Source organism: Idiotropiscis lumnitzeri, chromosome 11, assembly GCF_059441095.1.
Source record: "Idiotropiscis lumnitzeri isolate Australia: NSW breed Sydney's pygmy pipehorse chromosome 11, RoL_Ilum_1.0, whole genome shotgun sequence".
NCBI classification, from domain to species: domain Eukaryota; kingdom Metazoa; phylum Chordata; class Actinopteri; order Syngnathiformes; family Syngnathidae; genus Idiotropiscis; species Idiotropiscis lumnitzeri.
Window position 1 is genome coordinate 11,657,399 of NC_142401.1, and position 21,169 is coordinate 11,678,567.

A 21,169-nucleotide genomic window follows, 5' to 3' on the forward strand; every position below is an offset into this window, starting at 1 on the left:
GGCCGATGTGTATTTATCTTGAGGTTTATCTGGATTTTTATAAGTGTTAAACTTTTTTTATATAGTGATACATAGATTTACAAAGCACATTTGGTCCAACCATGTTCACGATGCATAACTGCCATTCGCATTTCAAACACATACTTGACACAAGCACACAAGTATATTTTGCAGAAACTACATAAACAAAAGCAAAGACGCACGCTTGGTTGGTGGTGGACACACATCTATGTAATTATCAAAAAGTGCAGTTTTAGTGAGTTTCCTGATGATGTTCAACTGATGCTTTGGTTGATAATATCCACGGGATACGGGGACCATCTTCAATCTTTCTCATTGTAGGTCTGCACTGCATTTTCAGTATATGACAATATACTAATATATTGGTTACATTATTCAAAAAAAAATAAAGCTACAAGAGAAGAAAAGTCATTTTACAGGTAGAATTCTTCATTTCATTCCACTGGACAGCACTATTGCAGTACAGCTGACTGACCAAAGAATATAAAATTCACATAAACGCTAAGAGAAACTATATGAAATAGATAGGCACTTGGGAGTAAATTAATCCAGTTTCATAAAAAACAATTAGAAATTACACTGTACATGTAGGTCGGTGCTTCTGTTAATATTTAGGCCAGCAGAGAAGGCCTTGTTGCCCTTGATGACTGATACTGGAATTTATTTTGTGTATTCATTTTGTACATGGGTCATATTGGCTAAAAAGGAACTCTGAAAGTTTGAAACTTGGTGTTTAAACATACACACTGTATGCAGTATGTTTTGAACAGATTGTTTTGGTTACCATAATACATTTTCTTTATCTTTCTTAACTTCTGCACAATTTGGCAAATATAAAATAATGGGTCCCAGCGTGACAGGAGTTGCGAATCATCTCATTGATTTAGTTGGTGTGCATGACTTTTGCTCTTCTTTTTCTCACAGACACTTAGTTATTTAAACTCTGTAGAACATACAAAATTGGCAACAATCCTTTTTTTTTTTTTAACATTAACACTTGTCAAGGGAGCAGTTGCCATACAATAATACTACCAAAAAAGCATACACATGGAACAATTTAAAAAATGCCAAAAATTAAATCAGGATTGATCGACGATTCCAGAGGTTACCATTGTGGAAAAGGTGTGTCATCGGTATGACGTCACCGTCGTACCTGAGTTTCGGCTACGGGGAAGTGGGCGGGGTGAGGCCGTGGAAAGGCAAAAAAACACCAAGCCCGAAGAGTTCCAGGGGATACAATTTAGGCTTGTTATCTTCTTCATTGAGCTTCGTCCAGTGGTTTATCGACAAGACTACCTGGTGACAATTACACAATTCTGGTGAGTTTGGACTCGTGAAGGAAACAAACGCCTGGGGGGAAAGAACTCCAACTGTTTTGGGCCTGAGGCCGACTGGGAAAAGGAACAGCGACTTCCTGGTTCACGCAGGTACGGGACATTGTTTAATTTGACACGAATGCAACATTATCACGTTTAAACTGTTGTCAGTATATCTACAGATTAAGACATCGCATAAATTAAATTAATGTTATAATCAGAATTAATTAGGCGCACATGTAGTTCCACCCGCCTCATCGTCACCTTCGCAGCAATGTTTTTTTTTTTTTTTCTCTCTCTCTCAGCCAGTCGCCATGTCGGTGACGCCGCGACGTGTCCGTCTGAAGCCGTGGCTGGTCGCCCAAGTGGACAGCGGGAGATATCCCGGCCTAGAGTGGATCGACCGTGAAGCTATGCGCTTCAGGATCCCGTGGAAGCACGCCACGCGACACACGCCCCAACACGAGGACGAGGACACCATATTCAAGGTAAACGATCACCTCAACGAAGTTTGCACACATTGTTGTGCTTCAACTAGTCTTGTAATGGGCAAAATTGTGTGTCCCCCACTTACCTCGCCCTCAAAAAGTTACAAATGTTTCTGAACTAGATGTAAAATAGTTCAGTTGAACGATTAAATGCATATCAAGTCTCATTCCAAAATAATGGATTAATGTATACATAATATTTACAACACAAAGCTACCACAACTGTAAAAAAAAAAGTGCTGATCAAAAATAAAATTGTGCATAAACACAAATAATGAAACTACCCTGTGGCATTGAAACATCCCTGAAGCACCATGTCTTTAGACTATAGGTCTCAAACTTGTAGCCTGGAGGCCATTTGTGGACCACAGAATGATACTTTGTGGTCCCCTACTTCATATCAAAGTTTAATGTCAATGTGGCACCCACCTTGTTTTGCTGTGTCATTACCCTGGGTGTTTTTTTTTTTCCTCCAATCAATTATGGTCTACCATAGCTCCGATTCAAGACGACTTTTTTTGGTGACGAGAGCAGCCAATTTCAGCAAAAACATGAATCAGAATTCTTCTTTTATTTATTTATTTGTTTATTTTAGCATGGGTGCATACATGCAAAATATGTTCACATTCGGAAGAACCCTTAATGTTCTGAACTGTTATTAAGAGAAGATTGAATTAGTTGTCCTTTTTTTTTTTTATTACTCAAACCCATTTTTTGTGGAATACTCGATGCAGCCTAGGCTCACCCAGACTCTTTCTCCAGTGACCCCTTCATAAGTGGTGTTTGAGACCCCTGCAACGGTTACAGACCTACAAAGCAATATTATGAGGGAGTTTGCAGTTTAAGAAAAAACTGTCAATGTTATAACAGTCTCTATAACCTCACAATAGAATTTTAAAATTATCTTTTGGGATGTATCATGTTCCTCTCTAGCGCATGTACCTCTAATTTAATTTGAATTATTCTTTTCAAATGTGTCCTGCCATGATAAGAATAGCCAGACTGCTGTGGCAGAAGGTGTGACGTAGGGGTGGGCGATAAACCGAAAATTTACCGTTACCGAAATTTATTACAATGACCGAAATCATTTTGCCCATGTCGGTAAATTCGGTGAATAAAAAAAGAAAAAAGAAAAGCCTTTTCTGTCTGCGGCAATGTTCATGCCCCTTTAAGACGGCTACAGCGCCTCTAGTCACGTGACTCCACCCGTCTGATCGAGAAAGAAAACAGACGTCGCTCTCGTTGCTGGCGATTCAAATCCAGAAGCTTTTTCACCACCCACAACACAACCATGCTGTGCTGAACGTTCAGAGTGAGAAGCAAGGTTCGACAAGTGACAACAGCCCATGAACGGAGGCGACACCAAATGAGAGAACATCTCAGAGGTGGACGCGATAGCCTAGCACATGGCTAAAGATAAAGCTCCTCTAGTTCCACAGGATTTAAACGCTTCATGAAAGCCGTATTTCCCGATATGGACTACATCGGGCCGGGAGCTTAGACATGTCAAGCATTTTGCATCTACATCCGACTTGTGGTCGGGTCGTAACATGGATCCCTGATTGAGCCTGACTGTACATTACATAGACGACAAGTGGCGACTGCGCACCAGAGTACTCGAGACGGCACATTTTGGCTTGCATTGACATTTTCTTTCATTTTATTTAGCATTTTTTTATTTGCCATTATTTACATCATGAGAGCATCTAGGCGCAATCCATTTGCAGAAAAAGATTTTGCAAGAGGTACCCTTTTTCTTTGTGACATTGTTCAAGTCATGCAAAGCAAGATATTTGGAATGTTCATACAAATGATTTTTGTACTTTTATTTTTCATTGAAAGTAAAGTGTACCAGTTGGTCAATAAAAAAAACAGTCAATATGCAATTCCTGCATTTATTTTGATTTTAGTCCACGTGGGAATTTATCGTGCATTTATCGTTATCGAGGTAAAATTGCTCGATTTCTCGCGATATTGATTTGAGGTCATATCGCCCAGCCCTAGTGTGACGGACGACTCAAGTGTGTCAACATGTCATTAATACGCTCACACTGACTGCGCCACACACGTCTTATCTTAACATTAGAAGCTATTGATTTAAGTTCAGTGCATTGGTTTAAAATAAACTTTGGAGGGTCGATTTTTATTTTATTTTTTTTCTTCTCCCCTCCATGAAGTACAAGATGTCTGTTATTAGTGTGCTTTATTCGACAACATCCTTTCCTTCTTGGACATTCCTTGAGTCATATAACATATGTTTGTGTGACTCATGGAATATGAATACTTCCATACATTTTGATCTGTTCCACCAGGCATGGGCTGTGGAAACAGGGAAATTCCAGGAAGGGTCCGACGAACCCGATCCTGCCAAGTGGAAAGCTCAGCTCCGATGTGCCCTGAACAAAAGCCGGGAATTCAACCTCATCTATGACGGAACCAAAGAGGTCCCGATGAATCCCTTAAAGATATATGATGTCTGTGACATCTTGCAACCGTTAAGCAACCCAGGTAAGTGAATGATGACGCTTTTGTCAAACGCTTGCACTAGCGTGTTTGTGTATTTGTGAGTTTTGGGTCACTGGAAACGAGGCAGGGCAATGGATGATAATTTAATCATTCTGATTCCATCGTCAATGCTGCTTTTCGATCCAATTCTCTTTTGGATGAAATTACTTCCTTCGGGCCTCTGGTTGGTCACAATGACACAATGGCTCACGGGATGACATCTTGTTTTGGGATGAGTCTTGTGCGCGGGTGGTACAACTTTAATTTTAACACCACCATTTGTAAATGAAACCACAGGTTCTTCAGATGCTGGTTCTTGGACTCCAGGTGAGGAAGATGGTGCTGAGGAAGATATTCCAGACACACCAGAATCTCTTCCTCCGTACCCATCCAATGGTGAGGACTTAAATGTTCCTTCTACTTTTATTACATCCATAAATGGGCAAGAAAAGTACGGAATTTACCTTGGTTTGACGCTCACAGCCGTCTCATTTCCCCAACTAGGCACAAGTCCTTCTCCTCTCATCCTGTGGTCTCCTATGGGCTCAGAATCCTCCATGCCGCCACCTACAAGTTGTCCCCAATCTAATAAAGCGTGGCCCAAAGAGGAGCCTATTAAAATTTGGCCAAAACAGGAGCCTGTGGATGTGGAGATGCAACCCACACCCTTGGCTGACATGCCCGCCGCTGCTCTGGCTGACCCTTCGATGCAGGGGCCTACTCTTACTGACACCTTATTTGCCTCTCCGGAGATGTGGATCAGCTCCCTCCCAAGTATGTTTGCACTATTTTGAATTCTTTGACGCATGTCATCAATTATCACTGACTACAGCATTACAAATATTGGCAGTCTTTGATCGAATTTACGTGCCAACAATGAGAGCTGTAGAAGAAGAAAGCCAAATGAGCAAAACATACTTTGACCTTAAATTAAAACCCTTAATTTCTGGAATGCGTCTTTAACTCAGTGACCGACCTGGAGGTGCAGTTCCTGTATCGAGGGAGGGAGATGTGTCCTACCATCACGGTCAGCAACCCCCAGGGCTGCAGGCTCTTCTACGGCGATCTCGGACCCATGGTCAACCAAGAGGAGCTGTTTGGACCGGTCAGCCTGGAACAGTTGCGCTTCCCCACCACGGAGAACATCACCAACGACAAGCAGAGACACTTCACAAACCGCCTGCTGGACGTGATGGACCGAGGTCTGATCTTGGAGGTGAGCGGCCATGACATCTACGCTGTCCGTCTGTGCCAGTGCAAAGTGTATTGGTCCGGCCCCTGTGCACCAAATGCCTCTGCACCAAATCCGATCGAGCGGCAGACAAAGGTCAAATTGTTTTGCCTGGAGTCTTTTCTCAGCGGTGAGTTCCCTTTGCTGCCATTATATTAAATCCTCTCACAGTCCGAAATATTCAAATGTTTTTGAATGTGGGCCGTCATCCCTTATTTGAATATTTTGTGCGCTACGTAGGTGTGATCGCCCACCAGCGTGGCCAAACCCCGAATCCTCCTCAATTTGAAATCAGCCTCTGTTTTGGGGAGGAGTGGCCTGATGGAAGGCCAACAGAGAGGAAACTTATCATGGTTCAGGTTAGAATTGAACTCTTCTCTAACCCTTCTGGCAACAATATGGGGTGGCTTCATCCTGTGTTATGTTTGGGCTGATGACACAAATTACCCATGGGGACATATATGCACAACTGTTTTTCCCCCAAAAATTAATTAAAAAAAATGGTTGGGGACCAATTGCAACTATGCTATAAATTAATTAATTAATTAACTGATAATAAATATGATAACCTTCACGTCTTTCTTAAATTACTTCAAATGTTTTGCGTTATTAGGCTTTTCAACCACAGGTATCCAACATGAGGCACTGGGGCCAGATATAGTCCATCACGTTTTTTGTGGCCCCCTGTGGTAAATGGTGTGTCATGTTTCTTTCAAAATTGATTTGTTGTTTTGATTTTAGTGGAATAGCACTAAAATTCTTTTTTTTTTTTTTTTTTTTCAGATTTTTTTGCAGCATTTTATTTATTGATTACACTACAATAATTGTTTTCCCCCTTCCAATCACTTTTTTTTAGTTTTATTATACACAATTCGGCTCCATTTTCAATGCTATCTGACTTTAAATTCATTATTAAAATAAATATGACAATGAAATGCAGAGCCAATTTTGTAGTAGTAATGTAACGATGCGGTAATGATCCATTTTTATTATTTTTGTAGTCAAAACAACCCTCTAAGCCTTAGAGTCTAAGGGAAACCAGAACTACAACATGCACCCCTACAAAAATTAGTTTGACATCCCTATCTTAAAAGCTGACAATGTTCATCTGATTGCAGATCATTCCGGTGGTGGCTCGCATGATCACCGAGATGTTTTCCGGAGACAACACCCGATCCTTCGACAGCGGAAGCGTGCGCCTCCAGATCTCCATTCCCGACATCAAAGACAACATAGTGACCCATCTGAAGCAGCTCTACTGCCTGCTACACACCAATCAGGGCCAGGAGGGCTGGGTTTTGCCCCCCGGCTCAGGCTTGAACCTCGTCCAGACTCTGCAGGGCCAGTGAGCCCCTGGCGGGCAACAACAGACCTATATAGATCTTTATCACAAGTCCTGCGAGCAAAGATATATTCATTAAGTCTTATTTAAAAGTATGCCGTCAATATTTTTTGATCTCGCTAAAAGTCTTTTTTGTCTTTTTTTTTTTTAATTGCTACTTTATGCTCTGCACCTCTGTACCGTTTGTGTGCAGGAGCACTACATGGACAGGACAAAGTCCTGCTTGCTACAAAAAATAGTTTAGCATAGTTAATGACTTACAGAGATTGTTTTGTGTATCCTAAAACCGTCTGAGGGTACCCAATTTCCCTGTTTTTACGGCACACATTTGAAAGCAGCACATCAAGCGTGCGTTTTAAATATTTTGGAGAATTTTCTTTTGTACAGATCCCGAAAAAACCTTTCACTCGACTATGCTTAGAAGTCTCTCTAAACAAATGTAAAAACAGAAATGTGTTAGTCTTAAGAGCGGTGCTTTGGTTTTGTCATCTACTGTATAATTTAGATTTTAAGTGAGTGTATATACAAATATTTGTAATCTAATTGTGTGCAAATCTTGCAATATGCATTGTTCAGGTTTATGGTTATGTTATGAGGTGAATGCAACTGGTCTTGGGGTGCTGAGTGATGTTCTGCGGCGCCTTTTACTCTGATGTTATGTAAAATAAAAATGTCACTCTCGCTTTGTATTTATGGATTACCGTACTTATACTTCACCACAATGCTTTTGTTTACTGTGAAAGTTGACTGAGAAATGCGCGACGTATTTCCGGAATCTCTTAAATGTAGTGTTGCCCCACTGTTGCTCTCTAGTGGTTGAACAATGTAGGCACAAGTACGTTGGATAGTTGTGTGCAAAAGTGTTAAACATTTTAAAACATTTATCTCCCACAACTTTGCAAGGAAAGCACTGTATATTCCCTGTGGTCAGCGATTTAAAAATTTTTTTTTTTTTTATTAAAAAAAAGTTATCTGGTGATAAATTGGTATCCATGTAGTCCACTAACTAAAAAGCTCAAATATCACACAAAAAAGTATGAACTTCATGGTGAGGTGAGACACATACGGAAGAGGATCAGGTCCCTGAAGGAAAAAAAGTCAATTCTAACTTTAATCTCATATTTTTTTAAAGTGAGAATGACTCACTTTGAAGTCAGAAGTCTTCCAACCTTTTTTTTGCCATTCTTGACCCTAATCCTCTTCCGTCGACACATGACCAACAAGAACCATGAAAGAATTACATTAGCTATTTTACCCCACTTTTGTCAAAAGAACATATTGTTTTGGTTGCTTGACAGAATGAAAATGTTCAGCACCACAATAAAACGATCCCATTATTTTACGTTGACTTAAATGAAATAAAGTGTGCCTTACCACCCCCAAAAAATAAAGATAAAAATTAAAAAAATATATATTTAGTTTTCACACATATGTTAATATTGCAGACTAGCCTTGTCATGTCTCAAAAGTGACAAAAATAGGCACAAGAAAACATGGCTTTGTTATTTTTAACGTTTGTTGTAGTTTAAATTGAATTGGCAAAATGAAGGTAGTGATTAACAAAGCCTTGATCCAATTTTTTTAGGAGTGTTTTAATACAAAATCTATAGGTTTCTTGTTCTGGCTGTAACTTGTAATGGACGTTTTTCCACGTATAGGAGTGTTTCTTATCTGAGGATTTAATTATCACCAAGGCATGTCGTGAGTTAACAGGATCACGATGTGTGAATTACATCACGAAACATACATTTTCAATTAATGTTTAACAGCGATTCCTCTTCTGGTGACACCATAATAAATGGGCTGGTATTTTTATTGGAGGCAGTTGATTTTATTTTAAGATTTAAAGTGAAGTGGGCTCTCAAATGTCAAATGTATTATAGTTTTAATTTCACTAAGGCAATGGTGAATTTTCAAAATATAATCCAACCTCAAGGAAAATGTTTCATTCGTCATTCAGTTCACCTGCAAATGTATTTCATTTACAGATGGTGATTATTTGCACTGTGTTGTCAATGTGAGAACTTAATGTTTCTCACACACACACACACACACACCCTCACACCCCCCCCCCCCCCCCACACACACACACACAGACACACAGACACAATCCCAATGAATCACTCAGCTGTCAAATTGCTAGGAGCACACAAGTTAACTTATCGCTGTGGCAACCATTAAACATTTGCAGCTCCACAATGTTCTCCATATCTAGTAACCTTTGCTCGGGTGGGATGCCACACCGGGAAACACAACTCACTTCTTCCACACATTCATTGTGTCACGGACACTGGACTTTGTCTTCAGTCTTTATGGGCTAGTCTTAAGTGTTCGCTCAAACTATGACTTGAATTTGTGCTGGATTTTAAGTATTCCATAAGGGACCACTAAAATTGCATCAAACACAAAAAGGTAAGAACTCTGTAAGTTATCTTAACTTTTTTTTTTTTAAGAATATACATTATATTATATATTATATTATAAGATAACCTTACTGATAGCGGTTGTGGTAGGGCTTAGTCTGTATCTGTATTAACCTATTTACAGTATATTTGTTGACATGAATATGATACATTTTTGTTTTTGAATTTGAAAATCTATTTTTCCTCTCCTGCAGTGGCATAAGATGAACATGAATTTGTGTGTGTATGAAACAGGCTTGGATTTAATATTAATATTCATCCATGCCAACTGTACACATACCCAAAATTATATCACTAATTCATTCTAACATATCTTTACATTTTTAAATTTACAATTGACTGTTTCACGTCCTCCCCCAAAAGACAAAACTGATTTTCAAGTAAAATGTAAAGAGCACACTGAAATCAAAGGAGTCGGCTTTGTAGCATCTCATGATCTAAATGCTCCCTGTTAATAAAAGTCACCAAAAAAGAAAAAGTGGTAATTACTGAATAGTGAAACGTTATTATTATATGCCACGTTGGCGTTTTCCACCTGAGCAATAGCAAATCGTCATTGGTGGACTTAAGTAAATAAACGTTATTTTTAAATACAATTATAACCTTTGATTTTTCATATGTTGTGCTATGCTCAGGTTGTAAAAACGAAATCCCATGCAAAATATCATAACGCCACCTTTGTTTTATGACATTCATGTGACGCAGCAGGTGTGTGTGAGGATGTTCAGAAGTGACAGTCCACTGGGAAATGACACCAGCAGTTATGCAGGATCCATCCAGTCCAAGTATGTTCGTCATCCATTTCATTTTCATTTAATCATAATGCACGCAGGAGTTGAGCTTCTATTTTTACCAATCTTTTTTTTTTTTTACACTGAAGAAAAACATTGTGCCTAAACCTAAATTCCAGAAATGCCTTTTATTGTGTGCAGCCTAAAAGCCCACTTGTGTGAAACCGTGCTGTCTAAGTACCATTTTAACATGCCACACCTGTAAGTTGGGTTCATATCCTCGGCAAAGGAGAAGTGCTCACTCACAAATTTAGACAGGAATTTGAGAGAACTAGGCCTTTTGTGTTGAAAAAAGTAAACAAAAATAACATATGTACTGTGTTTATATTTTTCCAGAGTATACTTGCAGTAAGTAGGGTGTGCACACTTTCAATCTGTGGCCTCAGTAATTTGCTTTTATCTGTTGTGATAGCGGCTACTCGGTCAGAGATGAGCTATCGTCACAGGTGTCAAATATGTCGAGGCCCAGCGCAAAGTCAATATACTGTAAGCGACCTTACCATTCAATTTGAGCGATGTCGGATCATTTAAATAAATTGCTTTGCTGTCGGCTCGTTTCAACAGTGAAAAGGAAGGAGTACGCCGCCTCCATGAACAAGACCATGAAGTATTTCCATTACAGAGTGGAGGTAAGGTCCTGAATCATGTTTACGCTCAAACTGCTATTTGTGTTCATTTCACACACGGTTTGTATCAAATTGTGCCTTTTGGCCACTTTAGGCCAATTGAAACAAATATTTGAATTCCTTGTTAGTTATGTTTTATTATGTACCATACTATTTGTGTCAAATGTGTTTCATTCTAAACCCGGCACTTGAAAGGGGTTTGTTTTGTGTTCAGACAAGGAAGCAGTTCCAAAAAACATAGGTGTGTCAGAAAAGTTCCAAGACTGCACTAACAAAAGTCTAAGGGAGGGAAAACGGATTTCTATCTTTTAGGATTCCAGTCCAGAATGATGCTATTTGGATTTTAAGAAGCGGTCCTCCTCTGTGTTTACTATTTTAATGACTGTAGGATATGGAAGGGCGGCACGGTGGCCGACTGGTTAGCACGATGGCCTCCCAGTGAGAAACAGCATCGGGCGTGGGTTCGATCCCGTGCTTGCGTGGGTTTCCTCCGGGTACTCCGGTTTCCTTCCACATTCCAAAAACATGCATGGCAGGTCGATTGAACACTCTAAATTGCCCCGAGGTATGAGTGCAAGCGCGCATGGTTGTTCGTCTACGTGTCCCCTGCGATTGGCTGGCAACCCGTTCAGGGTGCCCACTGCCCGAAGATAGCTGGGATAGGCTCCAGCTCCCCCCCCACGACCCTAGTGAGGCGAAGCGGTATAGATGATGGGTGGATGGAAAGGTTATGGAAGCAGATTTTTGCCAGTGAAAAAAAAAAATGCCAAGAAGCCAATTTCTGCCAGTAGATTTAATTTTGTTTTTTTACCATTTATTTATTTAAGTTCAGTTCAGTTCATGAGTGTGGGGGGGAGGGAGGGGTGGCTGTCAAACGACTTTCACGGGCAAGCCCATCCTTAGGCAAACAACGTTTGAAAGTTACATGAGGTGCATGTCGCACTCAACGGGGAATCTAAAAGTTGACTTTTAGAAGGTACTGTATACGTATGCAAAGCTTTGGCACTCCCCCAAAAAATCTTTCAGAAACGGGCTTCTGACAAAAAAAAAAAAAAAAAAAGAAAACAATTGGCGTAAATGTATGCATTTTAAAAATCACTTTAGAGTTCTCCAACCTGTGCATTGTGCAAACAAACTGGAATTTGAATGGTTAAACAAAATAGATTTTACACTCATAAAGAAATGATGATGCTAGTTAAAAGCTTAAAAACGACTAGAGTAAAACAAGCAAAATAAAAGAAGTAATCTTTCAAATGACAAACTTTGTATGCACACGGCCGCAAACAAGCTGTGAAATCAAACAAGGCCCGAAGGTGTTGTTAACATTGTGTTGTTGTTGTCGTGTGTCAGCATCTCCTCACATGCGACCTGGACGGCAAGGAGCTGCGAGGCCTCACAGACTGCGTGGACAGGCTCAATCTGCTCGACAAGATGGGCCGAGTGTGGGGCCAGAACATGCTGCTGGAGGTCAGCGGACCCAACCTGCTGCTCACCGACACCGAGACAAAGGTCACGCACACCCGCTCATGTGGAACTCGTCCATGTTTCGAAGGTGGTTTAAGCAAGAAGGAATGAGAAGAACAACAAATGTTGGACTTCCTCTCAGGAGGTGCTGGAGTCTGTCCATCTGTGTGACGTGGTGGAGCTCGAGGCTGTGTTGGACACTTCGGCTTCCAACTCACTCCTGGCAGTGACAGTCAAACCCAGCAGGAAAGACGTGACAAGCGTCTTCCTGTTTCACTGCGATGACGTCAGGGTGAGGAAAGCCCGTCCTCGCAACCTTTCACAGCAATTCTTAAAATGTGGCACGGCGACCTCTAGTGGTATGCAGACTCTCTTAGAGCAGTGGACTCTGGTCCTTGAGGGTTACTGTCCTGCATGTTTGTTTTGTTTGTTTTTATAAATCAACACATCACAACATAAGACAAAGACCGGGCCGAAAAAAAAAAAAAAATCTACTGATTTTTGCTATTTTTTTTTTTTTTTACTGTACAAAGTACCGAGTATTGAAAAACAGTCAGACGGTCTGCCAGTAATTCATATCTTTATTGTTGCACGCACTAAGATTATTGACATTTTATCACGCCAAATATTAGAATCTGCATCACAAGAGCCATATCAGTGAGGCCCTGGAAAAAAATTCTTGAGCACTATGACGTGATCCCGATAATGTCATGTCACGTCTTGTTTCCAGGCTGATTACGTCCAAAGGGGTCTTTCGCAAGCGCGTTTAAGGTAGGAGCAACAAGCAGCATAAAGCTACTCTGTGCGCTTTGGATTTGAATTGAAGGTGACACGTTTGTCTCCAGTGCGTCACATGAAGAAGCAGAAACCCGAAGTAAAGTTGAACCCAAAGAGAAACCCCTCGAGTGGGCCCCTCCTGATTACAATGGTGAGGCTATAAAGATTGTGCACTGACAATAATAACAGGGTGTTTGTTTAAATGTGATTTTTGGTCGCCCATTTAGAGGACACTCACTTAGTTTTAGCTCCCAAGGATGTTGATGACCATTACGAAGTGGAGGAGCAGGAGGAAGAGGAGGAGGAGGAGGAGGTGGCCTCGATCAGGGAAGAACCTTTGCAGCCTCCGCAATCTTACACAGAATTGGAAAGAAACGTGGTATGTACAAAATGAGATAGAGGTGGGAACCAGTGGTAGAAATTAGTCACACGCAATTTTGTGATTTTTAAACAAAGTCACCTTTTGTCATATTATATTAGAGAAGCGAGGCTTTGTTCACAACTACCCAAAATTGTCTTAACTAAAACTTTATAAGTCAAAAGTCCCAGTGGCAATATAGCAATTGTGAATCTTCTTTCCTTTCTGACGCGACAGGACATCTTGAATCACATTGTCAGCGACATTGAGATCTTCATGGGAAAGTTGGCCGCTGTTGCAGCGAAAAATGCAAAGAAAAATAAGAAAAAGAAAAAAGGAAAAGGTGACTTCATTCGTCCATTTTAAATTACAGATTAAATGAATATTCAAAAAGGACTAGAATACATCTTGTGGGTTTTTTTTTTTTTTTTTTTGGTCAGTAATGGACAGCATGACCCCAACGGCAGAGTTTGTAGAGTGTCTCCAGAAGATCAAATGTGGTTTCAACCTTCTGGTGTGTGACCTCGACAATATTCTCTTATTTATCTTGGCTTCCCCCCTCAAAAATTGCTTTGGCATTAAATCCAAACATGTCTTCGTGTCCACAGGTGGAGCTGAAGGGAAAAATCGATAACCCCAGTGTGTCCGAGTTTGTGCACTCCTTCTTTTCTGCGTTAGCATTTGTAAGTTCGTCGAAATTGTCCAAAAGTGTGTGTATGAATGTGTGCATGTGTCCTGAAAACCTGGGGATGTCGAACCGCATGTATGAAAAGTCCACAAATGAATTGAGAAATTTGACAAATTCCCCCCAAATTCGACATTTCGCAAATCTTTCTTAACATCAAATTAGCCGACATTCCTGAATTTGGCAAAACTGCGAATGTACCTCAAAAATATAAAATTAATGGAAACATTTCACATTCACATTCAATATTTAGCAACTGATTTGGAAATTGTCAAAATGTTCAATATTCCAAAAAAATCCTACTTTTTCAAAATTAACAGAAATTTTACAAATATATCACGTTTTTTTTTCCCCTCCGTCATCCCCAATTCTCAAGATCTACATTTCCTGCATTCCATTCTATTCCAGCTCATCCGCCTTCATGCACATTTTTTTTACACAAATTGTATTTTTTTTTTTTTACAAAAATAGCAATTTCAAATAATATGAGTAAATTTCCTCAGATGTACCTAATTTTGTGACATTCCCTCATCAGATTATATCTCAGTGCCCCGAGGATGTGCCTCCGAGCATTGTGGCTCCCTTGCTGACTCCTCAGTGCATCTGCCTCATGAGTGAGGAGGCAACCACAGAGGAGGACCAGCTGTGGCAGTCGTTAGGAGACGCATGGAATATCCCAAGGTAGAGGACGAAGTAGATGGACACTATTTTAAATGCTCTATTATTTTTGTGCCCACTTTACCTGGCAGGTTTTAGTATCAGTTTTAGTTTTTGTTTAATATGGCGTATTTGTCAACCACAAGATAAAAAAAAAATTATCTCATAGCACAAGTTGTTACTTTTCTTGCAATATTCTATCTGTATGTCACATACATTTACGACTTTCTTAAAAAAAAAAGAAAAATAGAAATGGGTCTGAACTAGGCAACATGACGACTCGTGGGCTCTTAATAGATTGTGCAGTCTCTCGCCAGTCTATATCTTGGCACCTCAAAGTTTTCGTTCCTTTGGTGCAGCACCAAATGGCCCGAGGATGACGAGGACATCCCGACGTACACTTTGGAGTTCTTTGACGGGTGGCAGCCTCCCGAGGTGAGAGAAGCTCCTGCAGCCGCCAGTGAGACCCCAGTGAGGGTGCAAGAGGTCCGACAGCCCCCGTCCAGCAAGGTGACCCTTCATACGACCTCACTTTAGTGGACCCCCCCCCCAAAAAAAAAGAAAAAACTAAGAGGATATTTGCTTTCTATGTGCAGTCAACCACTAAGAAGACGCCGCCACCTCCTCCACCAGTAACGCAACATGCAAGAATACCTGTGAGGTACATGTGCACACTTACAAATATGTATGGGAAAATGTCACCAAACCTGTTCATTATTCGCTGAAATCTAACCTATTTGAGTTTTTTATTTTTTTTTGTGCTTGTTCTGAAATGCAATAAAACGCTGCAAGATGGTGCCGAAGCCCTGTTTAAATAGTAAAGTAGTACAATTAGACCTTTTGTACAATTACACTTTTCCCAATTGTATGGCCATCAATCGCAGCGGGATGCTGTGGAGGGTTGAAACTCACTCTCCTGGCCTCACACTTTTCTTGCCCCTGGTTTGAAATCCTAATTCAAAAGCATGAGCACTACTTTGAAAGCACAACCCTACTTTGAAAACCTAACAATAGTTTAATGCACTACTTTGATTCCCTCGTTTGAAGCCCTAACCTTAATTCAAACCAAATGTTGAAACCCTAATCCTACTTGGTGTTAAGGTGAGGGTAGCGCGTCCTATAAAACACAGACACAGATGAGGGGTGACAAAACTAAAGTTATACACAATGCGACACACAATCCAAAATTGTACAAAAATAGCTTGCAAAAGGCAAGGATCGAACGTTAACAAAAATCACACGCACAAACGTGGGTAAGATAAAAGAACTTAACAAAGGGAGCTTGCGCGAAAGATGCAAAGAGGAACAAAAATGACTGAATGTACATACAAACAGGTGACAAGGCAAGACGATCTAAAAAAAAAAATGCGGCAAGGATCGAATTCAACGAGCCAGGACTAACGTTTGATTATGAAGGAGAGCGCGTGAATAATCTAACGCCAGGGTATGGTTTCGGCTGCCTTTAAAAGGCAGCTAATTACAAACTCCCACAGGTGTGTTGCCAAGGGAACCGCCCACATTGATGAGGCAGCTGCTGAAACAAAACCAAAACAAACACAGCCTGAGAGCACAAACATGACACTTGGAAACCCGAAGACTAGTTTAAAACCCTGCATCTGAGAGTTTTCCCGAGTTGTTGCCCTCTCAATTCCAGCCAGATGCTCTTTCCACAAGCCCGTAAATACACAATGGGGGTGCTTTTCCCTCAGGCGGCTGCCCGGGGCCACTCTCGGATTTAATTTAAAGTGGAAGGTGAGCAGTTACGGGGCTTCATTCACGCTCCGACCGCCACTGGCAGTGGAGGTGCAAGGGCCAATTCATCATCGCTTTCATTCACATTTTGTAATGTTTTGTTTTCCGAGGGTGCGGGAGAAGAAGCTGCGGCGCATGCGCGTCACGCACGACTTCATCTCCAGGAACGGCAGAGAGTTGAGCATCAAAAAAGGCGAAGTCGTGGAGGTGGCACGTCGTCCGAAGCGTTTCAAACACTCAATTCTGAAATAATCAAGATCAAATGAAATATATGCTGGGTCCATCCTGCAGCTGCTGGACGTGACCAAGCAGTGGTGGAAGGTTAGGAACAGTCGAGGAGAAGAAGGTTTCGTCCCCAACAACGTCCTCACGGAAAATGAAGAACAAGCTGAGGACATGGTGACTGCTGTGCCACTATTTTTTATTTTTGCACTTATTATAATTTATTAACACCATCTCATACTACACTTTAAGTTAAAACAGGACTGTCAAGGGAACAACCCAACCTCCCAAAAGCAACACTAATTTTATTAACAATGATTTTTTTTTAATGAAATATCTAATCTTTTCTTTTTAGGAAAGAACCACATGAATGATTTTCTTGGATGGCAGACATGTTTAAATGTCACTGAAAGTTGCCAGAAAATGATCTGCACTGTTTGTTTACAGTCTAGGCGTGTCGCTTGAGTCTTTCGCTATGGGAACCTTAAAAACACGAGTCAACAAATGTTTGCTATGCTTTTTAACCAGAGTTGCAAATATACTTTTCTAGATTAATTTTTAGTACTGATTTCTAATCTTCCCACGTTTTTTCTTAGCATATCAGGTTTTCATAATGTAATATACACAAATGGTAAAATCCGTATTGCGCAATAGGTCAAACCTAGAAACCAAAAATGAAACTATTGCAAAACCAAACCAAAAAAAACAACCCTTTTTTTATTTTAAAATTGGTGCCACGTTTTGGGACGCATAAAGTCATCCCCTGATTAAAATTTGCTGTTGACCAGTGTTAGCTCATTACATGACATTACATTACATAATTGCCCCATTAGCTATACATTAAATAGCCTCTCTAAAGTTTTCTTTGGAGTGTCACTGAATCCGTTCTCTTTTTCCTCAGCCCAGTGGAAGCTCTCCTGTCTTAAGTAAGAGGTCCAAACCGGCCGAGGTGAAAGCCTGGCTTGAAGACATGGGCTTCAGCAAGATGTGAGTACGGTACTACACGCAGAAAAATACTAGGCACACCTGCATGAACAAATAGCAATTCTACATCGTGACAAACTGCAGCCCCATTTTGTGCCGCTTTAACGCAACATAATTTTTGTAAAGTCCCCAGAAATGAGTTGACTTTATCTGGACTGTTATACTCACACATTGTGTTTAAATCCATGTTGGTTGCCTCAAATGTCTCATTTTCACATGCGTTCTTCTTGTTCTTCGTCTGTGGTCGCAGCACGGTGCGCTGTCTGTGCGTGCTGAGCGGCTCCATGCTCCTGAGCATGACCCGAGAGGAACTGAAGACGGTGTGTCCAGAAGAAGGCGGGAGGGTCTTCTTCCAATTGCAAGCGGTCCGCTCCGCCACCCTGGCTGTAAGTGGCAACTGTTCCATCTGTTGCCATGGAGACCACTTGCAGACAAATACTGTGTGTGATGTTTACACTATTACTTTTGTGTTTCCCTTGCAACTGAAGGCTGCAAACTGAGCCCAGGGCGTTGTCACGGAGGAAAATATCACCAGAGGCGGCCGACCTTCAGCTTACAACAGACAAACCTCTTGTCATTTTTACACTGGCACTTTTCACATTTGACGTCATCATATTACAGTATACATATGTAACAAATCACTCGAATTTTTATGCTATGCAGAGACTGGACTTCAAAATGCTGCAGTTACAAAGATGATGCTAGCTGTTGATTGGCACTGTGCGAGAGGCATTAATTTAACAATACTGTGTATGTTAGGTTGCAATACGATTTTTGGAATACAGTCAACCACCCATCCATTATCTACACCGCTTATCATCACTAAGATTGCTGGTGAGCTGCAGTCTTTTCACAGTCAATTTCAAACTTTTAGACAATTTAGAGTCTTCGTGTATGCTTTTGGAATGAGGGAGGAAACTGGAGTACCCAAAGAACGCGGGGAAGGCTGGAGCTGAGATTTGAACGAACCCCCAACCTTGGAACTGTGAAACAGACATGCCAGTAACTGGGTTTTCTAATACTGTATATATTGATATATATTTTTTATTTAACTACAATAAGAGCAAAATAGGACTTCAGCGTATGAAAGTATTCAAACTCCAAACCCATTAATGCATACATCTTATGTTTGTGTTAAGTTTTTAAATTCTAATTCTCATTGTACGAATTACAAAATATAAATATCAACGTTGAACGTGATCCCGGGTTGTTGCTGATTCACTTGTCCTGTACGTGTCCATAGAGTTCTTTTCAAACTGTTGACTGAAACGTGTCAAGAGATTTCTGCCATCTGTTACCTCCAGTCGTGTGAAGTCAGGGCAAGCAAGGCCTTTTCTAAACTTGATCAGAAGCACAAATCAACAACCTTTTTTTGGTGCCCTTGTCAGATTTCAGCCTCCATATGTTACAATGTTAACCTAATCTTCCCGTGGCTTTCGCCTTCAACCAGTTAGATTTTAACTAGCTAGCTCACCCACTATTGGTTGTTCAAAATGAAACTACTGCAATAACTCGACTATTATGTGCTATGACGGGAAATGAGACATGGGCAAGACAAAAAAAAAGCCGATGACTGTACAGTTTAGTTCTTCACAACGAAAAGGTGAACTTTGGTGACGTCCAGTGGATGAAAATCGAATTGCAACGGCATGTACAACAACATGGGAGAAGCTTTTGATTTCTAATAAAAACCATTCCATTCACAGCAGTGCTTCATGAGGAAACGTGCTTTATTTTAACTGCTCAGACATAACATGTTAACGCTCTTCAAAGACTTGTGAATCTGTTGTGTGCGAATAATCTCCCCACAGACCAATAGGCATCAAGAAAAAAAGTATTGGAATATTTGTTAACAAAGCATAAAAACTACTCGGATGTCATATTTGAATCTTTTTTTAAATTGTCATTCATATAATGTGACAAGACAGAAATGAACAACTACATGATTCGGCATTGTGAGGTAGGACGAGCTACATTGTGATCCATCGTGATCGGGAATTGAACACGCGTCACTCTCCATTGCACACCACGGGCAAACCGTGACTACCATATCTTGTACATTTATGACAATAATCAACCAAGTAAAAAAAAAATGACATACGTTCAGAATTTTTTTTTTTTTTAAATGATTAACATACCATGTCACTTTTTGCTTTTGGGGAAAAACGTTCCAGTTTGATTATAAATTGAATTGTACTGGAAGGATGGATTGTTCAGGCATGGAACACATTTGTTTCTCTACGCTACAAAACTGGTGAAATCTGTTGTAGCCTGAGATGCTTTCTACTCAAGAGTCGATATACTAGCATGCGTGCCAGTGTGTATAATTACTATTACATATTGTAACACAAATATGGACTATGTTGCCTTTTACTGGCAAATTGACTACTGTTTTCCAGCCAATTAACGAACCAAAACTTCTATATTAGATACCACAAAATAAGACCTTTTATAAGAGTCAAAAATATTGTTTAAAGAATAATTTTATCGTTTATATTATACAGTACTTATTTAATGGTGTAGCCTAATGCAGCGACTTCCAAACAGTGCCTTAAGAGATTAGCAGTGAGCAATGGAAATTATCCAAATGTACTTGGATTTAAAACTATCTTCTTTACAAATAATGTATCTTTGTACAACTATCTATGTCAGCTATATATAGAGACAGGCAAAACAAACGATCTTCCACTAGATGGGAGCAGGCACATCATTAACGTGTTTATTGACTCTTTAGGATAATTCTTTCGCATGTTAAAATATACTTTGGCGAAGTAAATGCTTGGAAACACTAATGAAAGAAATTAATTGTAATCAAAAGAGGGAGAAAAGTACATTGTCACCCCCTGCAGGCTGTTTAAGTCACTGTAAGGGAACGTGTCAGCTGGGTAATTAAACAAAAAAAAAATTATAACTCTACAATGACCATGCGGCAACACAATTATGTTCAACGTTAACAGAATCAGATAAACATGAGTACAAAAATTACTAATGTACCCTTTTAAAAATACACTTTGTATATAAAGCCAACAGTCTCATATGTGGCGGCACATTCACAGCACACCTGCAGGGCACCTCGTTAGCTTAACATAGCAGCTAAATGACAAAATGGCGATAATTGAAGCGCAGGGGATTTGCGAAAAACTGGTCACATGTTTCGGTATACTTGCGCAATTTACTCAAAGCTACATGGAAGGTTTTGACTCTACGAAGCCCGTAATGATCAGCATTGATTAATACTGTCTCATGTATTGAATTACTTTCCCTGCAGTCAAATGTGGTGTGCTTTTTGAAAGAGGGTGTCTATTAGAGGGATTACGATTTTAAATTCACTGTAAGGTGTCCTCCCACAAATCTACCTTCCCTTTAACCGCTAGAAAACTCACCTGGTTTCAATTTTTGTGCTTGGGCCATATCTATACATATTGCTCTGGTGCCATCTTGGGGTATATGTAGGCAATTACAAACCTTTTTACGCTGAGGTCAGGACTTGGTCCCTATCCCCTGCGAATAGTGGGGCAACACACTAC

At 40.4% G+C, this 21,169-nt stretch overlaps 2 protein-coding genes across 3 annotated transcripts; both read left to right on the forward strand.

Moving 5' to 3' along the window:
* The first annotated feature begins 1,180 nt into the window (after positions 1-1,180).
* On the forward strand, positions 1,181-7,592 carry irf6 (interferon regulatory factor 6). Its single transcript, XM_088309423.1, has 8 exons — positions 1,181-1,448; positions 1,643-1,825; positions 4,138-4,333; positions 4,628-4,726; positions 4,835-5,104; positions 5,299-5,691; positions 5,802-5,920; positions 6,680-7,592. The coding sequence occupies exons 2-8, from the start codon at positions 1,652-1,654 to the stop codon at positions 6,908-6,910; spliced, it is 1,482 nt and encodes a 493-aa protein (XP_088165549.1). The 5' UTR covers positions 1,181-1,448; positions 1,643-1,651; the 3' UTR covers positions 6,911-7,592.
* Positions 7,593-9,167: 1,575 nt separating this feature from the next.
* Positions 9,168-19,350, forward strand: eps8l3a (EPS8 signaling adaptor L3a). 2 transcript variants are annotated; one of them, XM_088308441.1, is made up of 20 exons: positions 9,168-9,315; positions 10,032-10,111; positions 10,530-10,603; positions 10,682-10,746; positions 12,094-12,252; positions 12,350-12,499; positions 12,938-12,978; positions 13,053-13,135; positions 13,212-13,363; positions 13,580-13,685; positions 13,783-13,856; positions 13,951-14,025; positions 14,563-14,708; positions 15,044-15,194; positions 15,281-15,345; positions 16,547-16,643; positions 16,728-16,835; positions 17,560-17,645; positions 17,893-18,028; positions 18,131-19,350. In XM_088308441.1, the coding sequence occupies exons 2-20, from the start codon at positions 10,047-10,049 to the stop codon at positions 18,140-18,142; spliced, it is 1,845 nt and encodes a 614-aa protein (XP_088164567.1). In that variant the 5' UTR covers positions 9,168-9,315; positions 10,032-10,046; the 3' UTR covers positions 18,143-19,350. The 2 variants fall into 2 exon arrangements, with proteins under 2 accessions (XP_088164567.1, XP_088164568.1); XM_088308442.1 differs by having other exon boundaries at positions 10,035-10,111.
* The last annotated feature ends 1,819 nt before the right edge of the window (positions 19,351-21,169 follow it).

What these genes read in the sequence shown, in the direction of transcription:
- irf6 (XM_088309423.1), top strand. Translation starts at nt 1,652, where the DNA reads ATGTCGGTGACGCCGCGACGTGTCCGTCTGAAGCCGTGGCTGGTCGCC. An exon ending in ACGAGGACACCATATTCAAG is followed by an intron (nt 1,826 to 4,137) that starts GTAAACGATCAC and finishes CTGTTCCACCAG; the next exon opens with GCATGGGCTGTGGAAACAGG. An exon ending in GCAACCGTTAAGCAACCCAG is followed by an intron (nt 4,334 to 4,627) that starts GTAAGTGAATGA and finishes ATGAAACCACAG; the next exon opens with GTTCTTCAGATGCTGGTTCT.
- eps8l3a (XM_088308441.1), top strand. Translation starts at nt 10,047, where the DNA reads ATGTTCAGAAGTGACAGTCCACTGGGAAATGACACCAGCAGTTATGCA. An exon ending in TTCACTGCGATGACGTCAGG is followed by an intron (nt 12,500 to 12,937) that starts GTGAGGAAAGCC and finishes TCTTGTTTCCAG; the next exon opens with GCTGATTACGTCCAAAGGGG. An exon ending in GACATGGGCTTCAGCAAGAT is followed by an intron (nt 17,646 to 17,892) that starts GTGAGTACGGTA and finishes CTGTGGTCGCAG; the next exon opens with CACGGTGCGCTGTCTGTGCG.